At 49.1% G+C, this 16,646-nt stretch overlaps 1 protein-coding gene across 1 annotated transcript; it reads right to left on the reverse strand.

Annotated features, from left to right (window-relative positions):
* Positions 1-2,772: 2,772 nt before the first annotated feature.
* Positions 2,773-13,338, reverse strand: LOC123017790 (zinc finger protein 883-like). Its single transcript, XM_044419371.1, has 4 exons — positions 13,264-13,338; positions 9,100-9,840; positions 7,108-7,204; positions 2,773-5,323 (listed from the first exon to the last, which is right to left on the reverse strand). Exons 2-4 carry the CDS (start codon positions 9,817-9,819, stop codon positions 4,089-4,091), a joined length of 2,052 nt encoding a protein of 683 aa, XP_044275306.1. The 5' UTR covers positions 9,820-9,840; positions 13,264-13,338; the 3' UTR covers positions 2,773-4,088.
* Positions 13,339-16,646: the final 3,308 nt, after the last annotated feature.

The following is a 16,646-nucleotide window of genomic DNA, read 5'->3' on the forward strand; positions in this document are numbered from 1 at the left end:
GATGATTGATTAAAATAGAGACAAATGAATACCATCATGCAAAATAAGCCCTTGATCAATTTATCCTCCTAAATTTTTCATAATCCTTTTTTAAAGGTATCTCAGCTGGTTGTAGTGAATTGTCATAAACAATTTTCCATGGTGGGACACTGGACTGTCCCCCACCAAGGGCCAGATTACATCAGAAGGCATGACTTCACCCTGTGATGTCACTGCTCTTTTCTTTCTGTCTTGGGAGGAAGCATGGAATTTTGTGCCTCTTCCAGCATGGAAAAATGGACTCTGCCACACCAGGCTGTTTGCAGCACAGGGAAATTTTGTCCCTATCTGTGCTGTTATCAGAGATAATGGCTGTGGGTCTGCTATTGGCAGGGTACCAGCCCCTAGATCTCTCATCTGAGATTAGCGATTACAGTGGGGCATGCCCTCCGAGAGTATTCTCCCAGGGAGCCGGGCTTGCAGCCTAAACCATGCCATGTGGGAGAAGCCCAAGAGGCTCCGTGGGCCAGGCTGGAGTTCTACACTGCGTGTGCACCTGCCATTAAACTATACAGTGGTATGTGAAGAAGTTACATGTTTGTCTGTCCCAAACATACGTGCCCATTTTTTCTTGGGATGATCCTGTATTCTTCCAAATTCAGTGTGACTGCCCTGCTGGCCCTGTGCTAGCTCCTTTGCCAGATGTGGCACACCTGCATACACCAGCTACTGAGGAGCTTGGGCAGGAGGAGGCCTTGTACCCATCCTGCTTAAGGGATCCTATGGGCAGCTGGTTTCCCACCATGTGTACCAAGTGCTGGACTAGACAGACCTTTGTTTTGATCCAGCATGGCTTCTCTTACATATTTTTGTCCTTATGTTCAATGCACTGGACTACAAATCCCACAATCATTGACCAATCTGGCTAGGGGATGATTGGAGCTGCTGTCTAATCCATTCAGAGTGCACCAGGTTGGGGAGAGCTGTTCCCAGTTTTATGCAGATGAAGGACATTTCTGAACCTTTTCTGTATAGAGCAATATTACCCAGTGAACATCAGAACAGGTCATACATATCTGGTAGCTGCTGACAGAAGCTATTCTTTGGGAATTTCCCCCCTAAAAACGCATCTACATTAGTGGCTATTACAAGCAGTACATGGGTAGAGAATACGTGGTCCTCCCAGATGTTTCCTGGGTACACTGACTGTAATCCCTAACCATTGACCCTGCTGGTTAGGGCTGAGGAACACTGGAGTCTGCACCAAGGGACCAGAGGTACCACCCCCCAACACCTGGGAACAGAAGGATGTAGGGCTTATACCTAGTCAGGTTGTTTGCGGATGAAGTGCCTATGGAGTATAATCAGTGCTTCCTGTTTATAGGTTTCCTCTCTACATGGGGAGGACTCCCAAGAGCCTTCTCTCTTCTTCCTTCAACGGAAATTTCGCTTAATTAAGAACCTAAGACCAGCAGCCAGTCCAGTGTCCTGATTACACAGTGACCAATCAGCTGCTCACTGAAAGCTCACGAGCAAGGCCTGCAGGCAACAGCACCCACCTGCCCATGTTCCACAGCAACTGGTACAGGCAGGCATACGGAACTGCTACCACAGACTTCTCCTCCGTGACTTTGTTCCATCCTCTATTAAAGCGGTTGAAATGGGTGCAGTTCGCTACATCTCATTCCGTGGTTCAACTACGGACTGTGCGAACAGGCCTGCCTTCTGTCTGTGTGGAATCTCCCACCACTCAGCCTCATGGGACGAGTCTGAGTTCTAGTATTACTTTGTACTTCAATACTTTGAGTTCCACTATTACAGAGATGGTGGGAAAGTCATTATCGTTATATCCTGCCTTTTTCATTTCAAGGGACTCTAAGTGGCTTACATAATTTCTCCTCCTTTCAATCTGATCATCGCAACAACCTTGAGAGGTAGGAATCAGTGACTGACCCAAAGTCACCCAGTGAACTTTGCGGCTGCGTGAGGACTAGGACCCAGGTCCCCCAAGTCCCAGTCCAGTGCTCTCCCCACATCTGCCCTTGTTCTTTGTTCACTGTTGTCACACCACAGAATTGTGTAAGGGGAGTACGATATTGGCAGCTTTATTTTAAATTCCTTTGCTACTGATGCCTGATGGGGGGTTGCCTTCTTCAAGGCAGCAGCACCCTAGGCTGATATTCCCATCGGGATGTACATCACCACCCCAAGATCTCTTTCTTCATCAGTCACCACTAGCCGAAATCCCACCAGGTAGTCCTCGGAGCTGGGCATTTTGCTGCCATGTGCATTCATTTTCAGAGTTGATCACAGCGACTGTCACCTCTGCACCCTTGTTTTAACTGACTCTGGTTACCTCTGACTACAGTTTGCAAACCCACTGTGGATCATGGCAAGGGGCGGCATAGAAATGTTTTAATAAATAAATAAAATAAATTTCGGTTTGCAGCTAAACCAGCATAGTCTAGGTTCGTGTGATGGACAAGTGTTAAAGTAGAACTTGAGTGCCCTAAGTTCAAAACCCTACTCATCCTGGAAGTTTACTGGGAAACTTTGTCATAACAAACCACCTCACAGGGTCGTTGTGAAGATATGGGTGTGTTAGGGGAACAGAACTATTAGTTTCATATAGGGCTCCTTAGCACAGCATTCCCCAACCTGGTGCTCTGCAGAGGAAATGGACTACTATCCCCATTATTCCCCAACCAAAAAGGTGATATTAGCTAAGGATGATGGGTTCTACAGTAGCTTTAGAGGAAGAGTTAAGGCAATAAAAAGAAACAAGACCTTCTGTTCTGACAAATAAACAACATGGCACCTTGAATTTAATGAGGGATTGAAATATAGGACAAAACCTACAGCCAGTGTTCCTGTGTAAAGCTAATACCCGAATTTTAAATAAATTTGTACATACACCCCCATAGCAGAGCCCAATCCATCCCACTATGGCCAGGCAACAATGCCTGAAAACAAATGCAGACATAAAAATAGACATATACAAATGGCAAACTCTAAAGCTTCTTGGTAACATATAAGAGAGCAAAAGTCCACCCACCACACGCCACCATTCCTGGTTTGCGTCCCTTTAGATCCAGACCAACCTTTCCAGACTCCAGGTCTGCATGAGCCGCCATTATTCTGGAAAAACTCTTAGTGTGAAGACTTATACGCCATGGGCTGGATCCGGATTTACACTGGAGCAACTGTGCTGATGGCAGTGGACTTGCTTGCCTTCGCCTTGCTGTGGCAGCCCGTGAATCCCCCACAAATGCTGAACTGGAGGGTCAGGAAACCCGCTCAGTCAAGGGAGCTGGGGTGGGGGGGCCAATATCGGGAATCATCTTCTGCAGGCAGAGCCCTTCCTCTTGAGGCAGGCAGATGCTGGATCCGAGCTCAGTACATAGCAAAACTCTGCAAAGCAGCAGGCCATGAAGGCCCTGCTTCGCCAGGCCGTAGCAGGGCTGGAGGGGGCCTGGTGTCCGCTGCAGAGCCTCAGGGAAACCGGTCCTTGGAGCAGAGGGTCCTTTCTGCCAGAGGGCCCCCCTCAGCAGCTCCGGCCCTGGCCAATGGATGGGGCCAGGCTGCTCACCCCCTTGCCCCCATGTTCTTCCTGGGAGGCAGGGGGTACAACCTCCCAGTGGCCCTTATTCCTCCAACCAGTGAAGGAGGCCAGAGTGGGCCTTCCCCTCCTAGCTTTGCAGGCATGTGGTTGCAGGTGCTGACATCAAGTGGCTCCATTCCCACAATCGGGAGCAAACGGGGGACGTCTCCAGAAGCCACGTTCTGCAATCGCCCTGGGTTTTCCGTTGACTCGTAAGCCGGGAGTTACCACAACAGTCAGGAGTGTCAGGCCTCAAGTGACAGCAGCCTCCTCCAACCTGGTGCCTCCAGGTGTGGCCTCCATCAGGGCTGGTGTCAAGGCGTAGGCCCTGACTGGGCACCCACTGGCGCCCCACGACCCGGCAGGGCCCCACAGACCAGAGCTGCTGCCCCTTTTCTCCGCCACGCACGCTCGCTCCCCTGCCGGTCGTGCTGTGGTGAGGAGACACGGGAGTCGCTCTGGGATGGAAGGCCTCTCACTGCAGCCGCCCCTCTCCCTTGAAGCGCCTTTACAGCTTCTCCCTCGTGTGGATTTTCTGGTGCCTCGAGAGGTTCGAGGAGCTGGAGAAGGTCTTCTCGCACTCGGGGCACCGGTACGGCTTCTCCCCCGTGTGGGTCCGCATGTGCTTCTTGAGGCCTTGGCTCCACCGGAAGCTTTGCCCGCACTCGGAGCACACGTAGGGCTTCTCCCCGGTGTGCGACCTCTCGTGCTTGGCGAGCTGCGACCTCTGGATGAAGCTGTTCCCGCAGTACGAGCACTGGAACGGCTTCTCCCCCGTGTGCGTCCGCTTGTGCGCGGTGAAGTGGGAGCTGGAGATGAAGCACTTGCCGCAGTCCGGGCACCGGTACGGCTTCTCCCCCGTGTGCGTCCGCTTGTGCGTGGTCAGGTGAGAGCTGTAGGTGAAACATTTGCCGCACTCGGCGCACTGGTACGGCTTCTCCCCCGTGTGGATTCTCTCGTGCTTCCGCAGCTGGCAGCTGGAAATGAAGCTCTTCCCGCACTCGGAGCAAACGTACGGCTTCTCCCCCGTGTGGGTCCTCGTGTGCGTGATCAGGTCCGATTTCTGATTGAAGCTCTTGCCGCAGACGGCGCATTTATGCGGTCTCTCGCCGGTGTGGGTCCACTTGTGGATCACCAGGTGCCGGGTCTGGCTGAAGCTCTCCCCACAGTCGGGGCACTTGTACGGCTTCTCCCCCTTGTGCGTCCCCTCGTGGATCACCAGTTGCGGCCTGTACCGGAAGCTTTGCCCACAGTCGGTGCAGCGGTACGGGGTCTCCCCCGTGTGCACCCTCCGGTGCCTCAGGAGGTTGCAGCGCGTGCCAAAGCTCTTCCCGCACTCCGAGCACTTGTACGGCTTCTCTCCAGTGTGCGTCCTCTCATGGATCAGGCGGCCGATCTTATCGCTGAAGGTTTTGCCGCAAACCGAGCATTTGTACGGCTTCTCGCCAGTGTGGAATCTCTCATGGATAATGAGGGATTCTTTCCGGGTGAAGCTTTTGCCACAAGCTGAACATTTGTGTGGCTTCTCTCCCGTGTGGGTCCTTTCGTGGATGATCAAGTGGGCCCTGCAGTCAGAGAGCTTCCCACAATATTGGCATTTGTGGAGCTTTTCCTTTGGTGGCACCTTTTGGTTCTTGGGGAGTGGGTCAAAGCCTGACTTTTTCTGCATGCTGCTGTAAGCTCCTGCTTGCAACTCAGCTGCTTCCCCGACAATAAACTGCTGTTGGTCACTGCTGTTGCCTCCTAGAACGACAAGCAAACAATCACATATATATATATATTTGTATTAATTTATTTTTAGTATTTTTACATATGTAGATGTGTATGTATTCATCTCAAGGAAACAGCTGAGCTGCACATTCCAGATGAGAAGGAAAGAAAACCTCTCACCAGGCAGTACTGTAGGACTTGCAAAGTCGCAAGACTTTTACGTTAGCAGGGTCAATGGCAAAATCCCACACCCAATTTTCCTGTTGCTTTTGTGATTTTAGTTGCACCCCTCACAGTAACTTGGTGGGGGCCAGGAATGGATCTTGAATACTTTGCTTCCACCTGCTTGCCTGACAGGCAGAGGGCCAGTGAACCAGTAGGCCGTCGTTTCTGCTGGGCCCCTACCTAGTTTGTGTGGCTGTTTGCCTCATTCCAAAATCCCTCTGCAAACAACAAATTCAGATCCCTTCCCCGACAAAGTGGGCTGGAAGAAGATGGGAGAAAAAAGGGGCAAAGAGAGAGAGAAAGGGGTGATCCCATCCATTAATGCTGGTTCCAGGTTTTGGGGCCCTTAGCCAAAACACCCCCAGTGACTCCCTCCTTCAATGTGAGTCTACCTTCTTGCTGCCACAGATAAGGAGATGCTTGCTAGCATCTCCCTATCCGTCTTCTCATCCTTTCTCCAACTGGCTTGCTAGATAGGATGAAGTCAGTGGGCAGGCAGGCTGTAGCATCTGCTCCTTCTCCTTCTCACCTCCACCTCTGCTGCTTGGCCAAGAGTTAGCAGAAGCAGGCTAGGAGGCAGACAGTGAAGATGAGGAACTGCACGGTCAAGAGGGCGAACGCCACCCCTGGTTGCATAGCCAGAAGCGTGGCTTCTAGATCGAGAGAGGTATCAGTGTCACTCTAGATGACTCTGGTGTACCCGCAACTGGAGTACTGTGCTCAGCTCTGGGCCCCTCGTTACCGGAAGGATATAGTCAGGTTGGAGTCAGTGCAGCGTAGGGCCGCAACGATGGTGGCTGGATTGAAGGGGAAGCCGTAGGAGGTGAGGCTGAGGGAGCTGGGTCTTTTCAGCCTGGAGCAGAGGAGACTCTGGTGGGATCTGTTGGTGACATATAGGTATGTGGGGGGGGGGGGTCACACAAAGGTGGGTCAAGGCCTGTTTTCCCCTATGGAGGAGGGCAGGATGCGCTCCAGTGGAGCCAAGCTGAAGGAACTAAGGTTCCATTTGGATGCCAGGAAGCACTTCCTGATAGTTAGGACCCCGAGGGTATAGAATGGGCTTCCACGGAGGTGGTTGAGGCCCCATCGGTGAGGGTGTTCTAGGCTAGACATGCACATGGTAGGCATGTCATGAGCGGAGCCGGCTGGAACTGGGGGTCAGACTAGATGGCTCAGGAGACCCCTTCTAACTCGCTCTGTTTCTATGTTTCTATACTGCCAGGGACTCCTGTCAGTAAGCCTTTCCTGGACCCATGACTGGCACCTGGCCATGCAACACCTTTGATGCCAAACTGGATGCCCCCATTGCCTCTGGCCTCTCCCACTGTTCCTTCCAGCTTTGCCCACTGCTGGCATGCGGCCCCCGACACGTCACCCCTGAAGAATGCAGCCCGTGACGGAAACAAACCAAGGGCGGCCGTGGTGTACAGGCAAGAACACACACACATGCACAACTGGCCACAGATTTGTAAACTGGGTTTCTGTGCCGCCCCAGCACCTCAGCCAGTGCAGCATCGAATGCGAACATTCCAGGAACCTCCCCTCAAAGGACGCAACCCCTGGCTTTACCCCAGGATCTTGGGCCTCCTCACCATCGCTGTCCATGGGCAGCTCGATCTTCACAATGTCGGAGGGATCCAGTTCAGAACTGGGGGATCCCACAGTCGAACCGTCCAAATCCTCTGGGGACTGAAAGGGAAACCAGGACAAGGTAGAAGCATGCCAGATGCCATCTTATGCCACCTGATCCCAGGGCTGCCGATGCACCAGCTAATGGGGAGCTGTGGGGCCTGCCGTCTAGCACAAACGGAGGGTGCCAGGCTGGGGAAGGTGGTGCTGGACACAGATCTAAAGAGGGATGCCTCGAAGTGCTTCTCTCCCATTCTCTCCCTGCCTACCTGACTTGCTGCTCCAGCTACTCAAGACGTGGTTTAACCTGGACAAAGAAATGTGCCCTGGGACAGACTGAACTCCATCGCGGATCCTCCAACGGCAGCACTGCGTTTGCACCCTGCCTTTTTAACTCCTGTGAGTAACCCAAGGCAGCTGGCATAGCTGCATTTTTATCCTCACAACAACCCTGTGGGGTAGGTCAGGCTGAGTGTCTGTGACTGGCCCGAAGTCACCCAGGGAGCTTCATGGCTGCAGGGGACTGGAATCTGGATCTTCCAGGCCCCCAGTCCAACTCTAACCAGGACACCACACCAACTCCATGACTTCTAATTTTCATTGATTGCATGAATGAAGCAAACTTGGCTTCCGCCCCTGAGTTTAATTATTTAGGTATTATATTTCTATCGAACCTATTTTCCTTTCAAGGAACTCAAAGCAGCTTACATAATTCTAGCCCTCCTTTCAATCTTATCCTCACAACAACAACCCTGTGAGGTAGGTGGGGCTGAGAGTTTGTGACTGGCCCGAAGTCACCCAGTTGGCTTCTTGACTGACTGAGGATTAGAACCAAGATCTCCTGAGTCCCAGTCCGACATGCTTCCTCTTCCCACATTTTTAAGATCTCCCCTTAATCTTTCCACATTCTTAGTCCCACATACTCCAGATCTTCTGAGTTCCAGTCCCAGGCTGCCTCTTACTTCGCATTCCAGGTGCCATCCAGATGTTTGTTTGACTAGAGCAGCTGAAGGCAACATGGCTAATGGGCAGAAACAAAGTGGTTTGTCATCCAAAACATCTCAAGGGCACCGGATTGCTTCTTTCTGCGTTAAAGTCACTTGGCCTGGATTTAAGCCCAAGTGGATGGGACTGAAACAGCATGAGCGCTTCCCTGTTTCTCACCTGCCCCCCCTCCTTCTTCGCCTGCTGCCCACTATGCCGAATTTTACACTGTAAGCTCCCACAGTTATGGACCTGCCCCTCGTTTACCCTGGAAGATACTGGGTACCCAGCGAGGGTGCTAGAGAAAGGGTTGTAGTCATACAATGGTGTAAGTGTGCATAATTTCTCCTGAGAACATAAAGCGTTGAGAAAAGCTCAAGCGTTCTGAAGCAGCCACCCATCTGCCCCAGTAGAAAGTCCCTAAGTGGTTCTGAGTGCAACAGGACCCTCCTTCCCATGTTCCCCAGGAAGTGCTGTGTGTAGGCAGACTGTTTCTGGCCCTGGAGGGAGCACATGGCCATCAGGACCAGTAGCCACTGACAGCCTTCTCCTCCACTAATTGCTCTTTCAAAGTCATCCCAATTAGTAACCGTCGCTACATCTTGTGCAATGCAATTCCATAGTTTAACTATATGCTGAGAGAAGTCCTCCTTTCATCCAGCTTGAATCCCCTGCCAATCAGGTTCATGGGACAACCTGGGCTCTAGAGTGAAGAGAGGGGAAGAAAAATGTCTCCCTAGCTTCCTTAAAACAGAAAAATGTCTACAATTCCCAGTATTCCCTAGTCAGCTATTCTGAAAATCATGCAAACCCCTCTACCCACCCCTAAAATATCAGGGCTTGGATCCAGATTCAAGCTGGATCAACAGCACGGGTAGAAGTGGACTTGACCAATGCATCTAACGGCTCCTTTCCAGCACAGTCCCGCTGCCCCCTCGATGCTTGGTGTTACTAGAAGGAACCTTTCTCACCTTCTGCTCTGAACACTGAACTTCTTGAGGCTTCCAGAGGAAATCCTCTGCCAGGGCCACTGCCCGGCTGCCGCTCTCCGGGCTCCGTTCCCTGACCCAGCACTGCATTTCCAGCGGCAGGATCATCAGGAACTGCTCCAGGATGACCAGCTCCAGGATCTGATCTTTGGTGTGCTTCTCGGGCTTCAGCCACTGAAGGCAGAGCTTCCAGAGCTGACAGAATGTCTTCCGTGGCCCCTCAGCCTCCTGGTAGCCAAACTGCCGGAAGCGCCGACATCGCAGCTCCGTGGTGACGGCCTCCTCGTCTGGGATCTCTTCTTTCACGTCAGTGGCTGGATCCAGGCGTCCACAGTTATCAGGGGCCTCTTTGCCATGGAGAAGGGGCAGGCTTTGACCCACAGCCTGTGCTCCAGGGGACCACTTGCTGGTGCCTGCACGGCCCTTGAAGGGGACCCGATAATTCGTAGCATTGTCCCCTGATGGGAGTGGAGAGACCCGAGCGTTTCTCCACTTGAAGCATGGAGGCGTGGACCTCAAGAACTCCTGCTTCTGGGCTCCCCAGAACGGCTGCAACCCCTCCTCAGGTTCTTGCTTGATCTGTGATGGAGACACCCCAGTCAGAAACTCCCCGATGGTCTCCACTTGGACGATGTGAAGGTCTTTTCCACCTGATGCCAATCGCTCCCCTGTTTTGGGTCTTGGCGAGTCCTGTTCCTCCATCTTGCTTCCCAGAGACAACCCCTGGACAGGAAAGGGAACCCAATCAGTTAGGGAAAAGCAAGAATGGACAAAAATTATCTCTGTCTAACAACAGTGGTATGGCTAGGGCTGCACCTTGGCCAGTCTAGGGTCCCACAACCCAAGACAAGCCCTCTTTGGCTATGCAGAGGTGGCTGGGCAGCAGCAAGCAGGTCAGAGTCGCTTCCAGACCAGCATCTTCTGCCACAAGGGACCAGCAGGGCTAACGCTAATTGCCCCAGCATTCTTTCTCTTGTTTTAAAAATATTTTATATTCATCTATGTAGTAACAGATTATCTTTTTACTGTTTTTATTTACACTTTAGATTATCCTTTTCTACAACAAAATGTGTCCAACTGCCAAGTCAAGGTGTCTAGGTTCAAGGCGGCAGGAGCATGGTCCATTTTATTCTTTCAACAATGTATGTGAGTTTAAAAAGCAAAATTGCACACATTCTATTTTAATTGGGCCTGGCAATTAATTGTTGTTGGGTTTTTTTGTGGGGTAGGTGGGTTCTAATGCATCAGGAATGTAGAAGCAGTTGCAAAGGTACACCTGGAGCCAAGTTTATACTCTTTTGGGTGCCAAGCCAAAACCTTTTTATTTAAACATTATTTTAAAATTTAACAACTTTTAAGTTTAGTCGCTGTTTGTTTTGTGATTTATTGTTTTGTTCTGTTTTATTATTTATTGAAATGGTTGTTTTTAATTGTTTTTAAATATTGTAAGCCATCCTGAGATCTTCTATAATAGGACAGCATACAAAAGCTTTTAATAAATAAATAAGGAAGGAAGGGTGGTGAAGAAAGGTATTGAAGAGAAATAGAAGTATATAAACATGTACGAATATGATATAAACACAATATAAATGGGGCAATTCACATGGCTAGCCCCTTCCCCATCAGAGCATTAAATCTGAGGTCCAAAATTATGTAGTAGCTCCAGTGCAAAAGAAAACATTCCTGCCACATCTCACCGGGCTTCAGAAGAAGGCAGGATATGGCCAACCTTTTGGGCAGCATCCTCAAAAAACAAATTCTGTGGCTCCCTTATCTGGATAAATCAATTTCTAGCGATTAAAGTTGGACTGTCCTTGAGACTGGCTCTGAAGCATCAATTACTGCTCTTTGGGCAATCATACAGTGGCCTCATACTTTGGCCTGTTTCTCACACATGGGCTTGTTTGCAGGTTAAGATCAGCCTCGGAGGACCTGCTGTCGATCCAGCCCTTATCTGAGATCAGGCAAGTGACTAGCCAGGATGGGGGCTTTTCAGCAGTGGCACCAAAACTGTAGAACCATCTCTCCCTCTTCTGTTTAATCTTCAGGCAATTGCTGAAGCCTTTTGTTGTGCTATTAAAAATATTGTCACTATCATTTTAGCAAGCTCTCAAGGTTTGCAGCCTTAAGGAGAGCAATGCCCTAGGTCCATCTAAGCCCACAATTACTACTAGTAACAGCTTCATAGGAATTTGAGATTCCTAGCCCTCCCTGAAGGAGAGAGAGGTATTTATTTGTTGTATTTTTATAGCCAAAGCTCTCTGGATGATTCGCAACAATTTAAAACATAAAATACAGTATAGAATGCTGTACAGACATTTAAATAACTAAGATTATGGTATAAAAGTGAGAACTAAAGTAAAACCTAGCAGCAGTGCAAAGGTTTGAAATACAATGTACAAATGAAAACCTACTGAAAACTAAAATTCCTGGGAGAATTCCTAGGAGGAGGAGGAGGTCCTGGCACCAGAAAGAGTGCAATGAAAGTGCGAGGCAAACCTCCATAGGAAGTTCATTCCATATCCAGGGTGCCAAAACCGAAAAGGCCCTCTTCCTAGTGGCCACCCACCTGGCTTCCCTTGGCAAAAGTTCCCTCAGAAAGAAAATCAGAGGATGATTGTGGCATGTGGGCAGGAGAGAAAATGATCCTTGAGGTGACTTGGCCCCAAAACGTTGGACAGGGCCCAGACAAGCACTGGCAGTCAGTGCAGATGGCAAGGAACTGGTCTTATAGGGTCACAGTGGCCAATCCCTATGAGCAGGTTTGCTGCCCTGTTTTGGATCAGCTGCAGTTTCCAGGTGGTCATTCCAAAGGCTGCAAAGAAAATACATATTCTGAGAAGAGAGATGAAGGAAGCAGCCCCACACAGGTGCTCTGGGAGGCAGGTGCAGCTTCAGCTGTTGGGCAGTATAGAGCTAGAGTAAATAATGACATATGAGGCAGCTAGACTCAGATTCAGTCATACCTAGAGAAGAATTTTTTATGCTAGGTAGGGCAAATTCGAATCTCACTGATGTCAATGGGCCTGTTCCAAATCGTGTACAAGCAAACCTTTTATTGTGCTCCTCTTTACTGCACTCCGCAGATACTGCATTTTTTACGAACTGAAGCTTTGTGGTAGTCCTGCCTCGAGCAAATCCATCAGCATCATTTTTTCCAACAGCATTTGCTCACTTTTGGTAATTCTCACAATGTTTCAAACTTTTCTAGTATTATTATATGCGTTATGGTGATCTGTGATCTATGATGGTACTGTTGCAACAAGACCTTCCGCCAGCAAGAAGGTGCTGAAGGCTCAGAGGCATTTTTTAGCAAGAAAGTATTTTTGATTAAGGTACGCACACTGTTTTTTAAAACGATGCTATTGCACTCTTAATAGACCACGGTATAGTGTAAACATAACTTATATGCACTGGGAAACCAGAAAATTCGCTTTATTGCAATGGTCCGGAACCAAACCCACAATGTTTTAGGATTTTTCCCTTCACAGTTGCACTTTCTATTTTCTTCCTCCTTTTTCTTAAGTTCATGATGTGTTTTATATTGTTTTAATAATCAACATTTTACATTGTACTTTTATATTTTATATTGTACTCTTATATTTTGTAAGCCGTCTTGAGCGCTTGGCAAAAGGACGGGATATAAATGCCTGTAATAAATAATACTAATACTACTACTACTAATAAAAACATCTCGGTGGCATGTCTGTAAAACAAGGTATTACACGCACCACACAGGGTTGGATCTGCATGTGTTTTGTATCATGCTTTGGATTAGAAATAACCACTGTAACAACCGCCCCCCCCAACCACATCTTCCCAAAAACCGTTTTAGTGAATCGCTTTTATTCAGCTAACAAAAGACCAGTGCCAGCTGTCTTCTGTGATCCTTTGCTTGGCCTAAGACAGGTACGAGACGAGCGCGGGTTCTGGATGCTTTTCTGGCGGTCAACGGGGCCACCGCCGTTTCTAGCGATGCAAGCGGAGCCTTCGCCAGTGCCGAGGAGGCTCCGATCCAGCCGAGGCGCTGAGCAGCCGCTTCTGCTGACCTGGTCCTCCCTCTGCGGCGATGGATCCCCTCCTGGGCTTTCCTTTCTTTCTCTCTACCTTCCCGCACCCCAGTCCAGACCCCACCGCCTGACTCACCGACGCTGCGTTGCACTCGCCTGCCCTTGCGCCGCTTTGGCAGGATCCCCTCGTCTTTGCGGATCTTTGTCGCCCCCCGCAATTGCTCTTGCGGAGGGGGGGCGCACAAAAATGAAGCTTCACACACACGGAAGGGGAAAGGGTGGAGTTGGAAAGTGACCTCACCGGGCTTCTCTCCTCCTCCTCCTCCCTCTCTTGCCACAGCCCTCGCTTACTGCGTGTTTCTGGCCCCTCCTCTCCAGCCTTCAAAGCGCTGTGCAGGCGAGCCTCTCTCACAAGGCCGGGGGGGGGGGGGGGGTTGCAATGCCAAAAACTCCGGTTAGGTGGCTACTTCACATCATGGAATCATAGATTAGTACAGTTGGAAGGAGCCATGCAGGCCACCGAGTCCAACCCCCTGCTGTTCCTGATATCTACCCTAAATCTGGGTTGTCGCAACGTGAGCTGATTATTTCGTGTCCTACTCTGTTATCAGCGAGGAGAGATCTTGCGGCTCCCTCTCTGTGACAGCCTTTGAGGCACTTCTAGAGGGATATCATGCCCCCCCCCGTTAGTCTTCTCAAGACTTAACATGCCCAGGACTCTCAGTCCCTCCTCATAGGGCAGAGTTTCCAAACCCTGGATCATTTTTGTTGCCCTCCTCTGGGCCCTTTCTAATTTTTCTGCATCTTTCTTAAATCTTGGTGTCCAGAACTGGGCACAAGATGGGGGTCTGAATAATGAGGAGTATAGGGGAACTACTACTTCTTGTGATTTGGAAGCAATACTTCTGTCAATGCATCGAAAAATAGCATTTGCCCTTTTGGCGGCTGCACCACATTCTTCGCTTATGTTTAGTCTATTGTCCACAATTACTCTGAGATGTTTTTCAGTTCTGTTTCTTTTTCAGTTCAGTTCTGTTTTGAGCCACGTATTCCCCATCTTGTATCGATGCATTTGATTTCTTCTTCCTAGGTGTAGTAGGAAAAAGGTCCTTATTGAATCCAATCCTCCCCCCCAAAAGAAGACAAGAGGAAATCCATCACCAAACAACATCTGGTTACTATTTGCACGCACTGATTTATATGTAGAGATGCAACTTTCGAAGCATATCCTCTCAATACTCTCAATACAGTTGAAATACATCTCTCACCCTAGTGGACAATTCGTGGGAGGCTGGGAACTGTAGTTCTACTCTTCTGGAGGGCACTGAGGTGGGGAAAGCTGATTTACACTAACCAGAGTTTGATGACTTTGAAAGCTGCAGGTTCTCTAGTTAGCTTAAAAATAGACATAGATTTTTACAGTCCTCTTCATGCAGTGATGACACAGGGGTAGAGAGGGGCATAAAGCCATGAAATTCACTGGAATGTGAGCTGCAATTTTTATTTATTTATTTAATATTAGACTTATATCCCCCTTGTTTCTTACAAAGATCTCAGTGACTTACATCATGTTCCCCCTCCCTTAGGGCTCTCTGGGCAGCTTCCAATAATGCAAAAAACAAAACAAAACAAAATCGGTACAGATACATTAGTATGATCAGAGCAAATGCAAGTTCAAATATAAATATACAATATTAGCAACAAAGCAATACACAATCAAAGCAAAATTACTTAGTGCAGTAATATAAAATATAATGTTAAATAATAAAATACAACTATACCCCGTGCACAAAACCCCCAAACTTCTAAAATTGTCGTGTTACCAAAGAGCAGGAAAGAGCAACTTGCTTTGGGGTAGGGTCCTGCTTGCCCGCTGCTTCTTCTAAACACATTGGCCATTAAAACCAGTTATGCACTGTAGTTCCACAACAGCAGTCCCTTTCAAACACCTGAATCTTCTCCTGCCCCACATGATTGAAAAGCATTTATTTATTTATGTATTTATATATTTTAAGCCTTTATGCCTTGCTGTTCAACTGGAACAGCTCCTGGAGCAGCTTACAGAACAATAAAACTGTAACAGTCTGTGCCCTCAAGCTAAAGGAAGATGCAATACAAAAGGAGAAAGGGATAGGAAGAGCAAAGCAAAAACCAGAAAACCGCAAAACCAATGTTTATGCTTATATGGCTTTCATAATGAGCAGCTAATTCAGCTGCAATGCTATAAGGAAGCCCAGTATTCCTCAAAATGTCTAAAACATCTGAACACTGGGGGAGCCAGTGTTGCGTTGAGTCAGATCGAAGCTCCATATAGTTCAGTACTGTCAGCACAATTGCCAATGACTACCGCAAGGGATCAAACCGGTCAGTCCTGGAGGAGATCAACCCCGACTGCTCTTTAGAAGGCCAGATCCTGAAGATGAAACTCAAATACTTTGGCCACCAAATGAGAAGGAAGGACTCCCCAGAGAAGAGTCTAATTCTGGGAATAACTGACGGCAAAAGAAGGGGGTGGCAGAGGATGAGGTGGCTGGATGGAGTCGCTGCGGCAGTCGGCGTGAGCTTAATTGGACTCCTGGGGATGGTGGAGGATAGGAAGGCCTGGAGGAGTGTTGTCCATGGGGTCGCGATGACTAACAACAACAACAACCACAAAGTTTCAGGCAGTGTTTCTACCTGGAGATACTGGAGATCAAACTGCAGATCTTCTACATCAATCTTCCCCAGCCAGGTGGCCTTCAGAGACACTTGAACCACAACTCCCAGAATTCCCATCCAGCAGGGCCATTGACTGGGAATAATGGGTGTTACAGTCCAAACGTGTCTGGAAGGCACAAAGTTGGGGAAAACTTTTCTACATTCAATGCATCTGCTGTGCCACTGACTTACAACCCATCCCTTTCTTTGCTCTAAACTAGCATGAGCGCTAGTCAGAAACATGTTTGTAAGCAGTTTCGCCACAACCAGTTGGAGGAAAGGTTTCAAAAGGATGAGGAACCAGAAGACGTCAGTGTGGAGAAACGGACAAGCTCTGCGTGCTTCCTGTGACACCGCATGGTGGCACATGGTGCACATCTTTGACTTCCTCCAGTGTAGCGCATGCATCCCCTCAGCTCTGAGTGCGCATACTCCGCCTCTGCCTCCCCGCACAGTTTTCTCTGCTGTGGTACCAAGAGACCAGACCAGTGAGATCCTGGCTGGTCAGCAGCCCTCCTGAAGGGGCCCATGGTAGAAAGCAGCCTTGTGAGATCATCCTATGGGATTTCATCTCCACACTGTCGGGAGTGTTTAGTGGGGCCTGGGGCCAACTTTATACTCTTTTTGGCGCCAGGTAAAAACCTTTTTATTTAACCATTATTAACCACTTCAGCTCTCAGGTAGACCAGCTTCCCCAGATGTGCTTGGAGGTCACATGAATTCAAATGTGCCAACCAGAAATGCCAGCAGGAATTTCAACCCAATAGGCAACTATTGGCAGCGTGAAAGGATGGCAAAGTCGAGGCCTGAGTTCCCCTGACT

This window comes from Varanus komodoensis, unplaced genomic scaffold (assembly GCF_004798865.1).
Source record: "Varanus komodoensis strain SLA01 unplaced genomic scaffold, ASM479886v1 scaffold102, whole genome shotgun sequence".
NCBI lineage: Eukaryota > Metazoa > Chordata > Lepidosauria > Squamata > Varanidae > Varanus > Varanus komodoensis.

Excerpts from the sequence above, each read along its gene's own strand:
- LOC123017790 (XM_044419371.1), bottom strand. The coding sequence starts at position 9,819 with ATGGAGGAACAGGACTCGCCAAGACCCAAAACAGGGGAGCGATTGGCA. Across the intron at positions 7,205-9,099 it reads TTCAGTGTTCAGAGCAGAAG|TCCCCAGAGGATTTGGACGG; the intron begins GTGAGAAAGGTT and ends TTTCCCTTTCAG. Across the intron at positions 5,324-7,107 it reads GCTGCCCATGGACAGCGATG|GAGGCAACAGCAGTGACCAA; the intron begins GTGAGGAGGCCC and ends TTGTCGTTCTAG.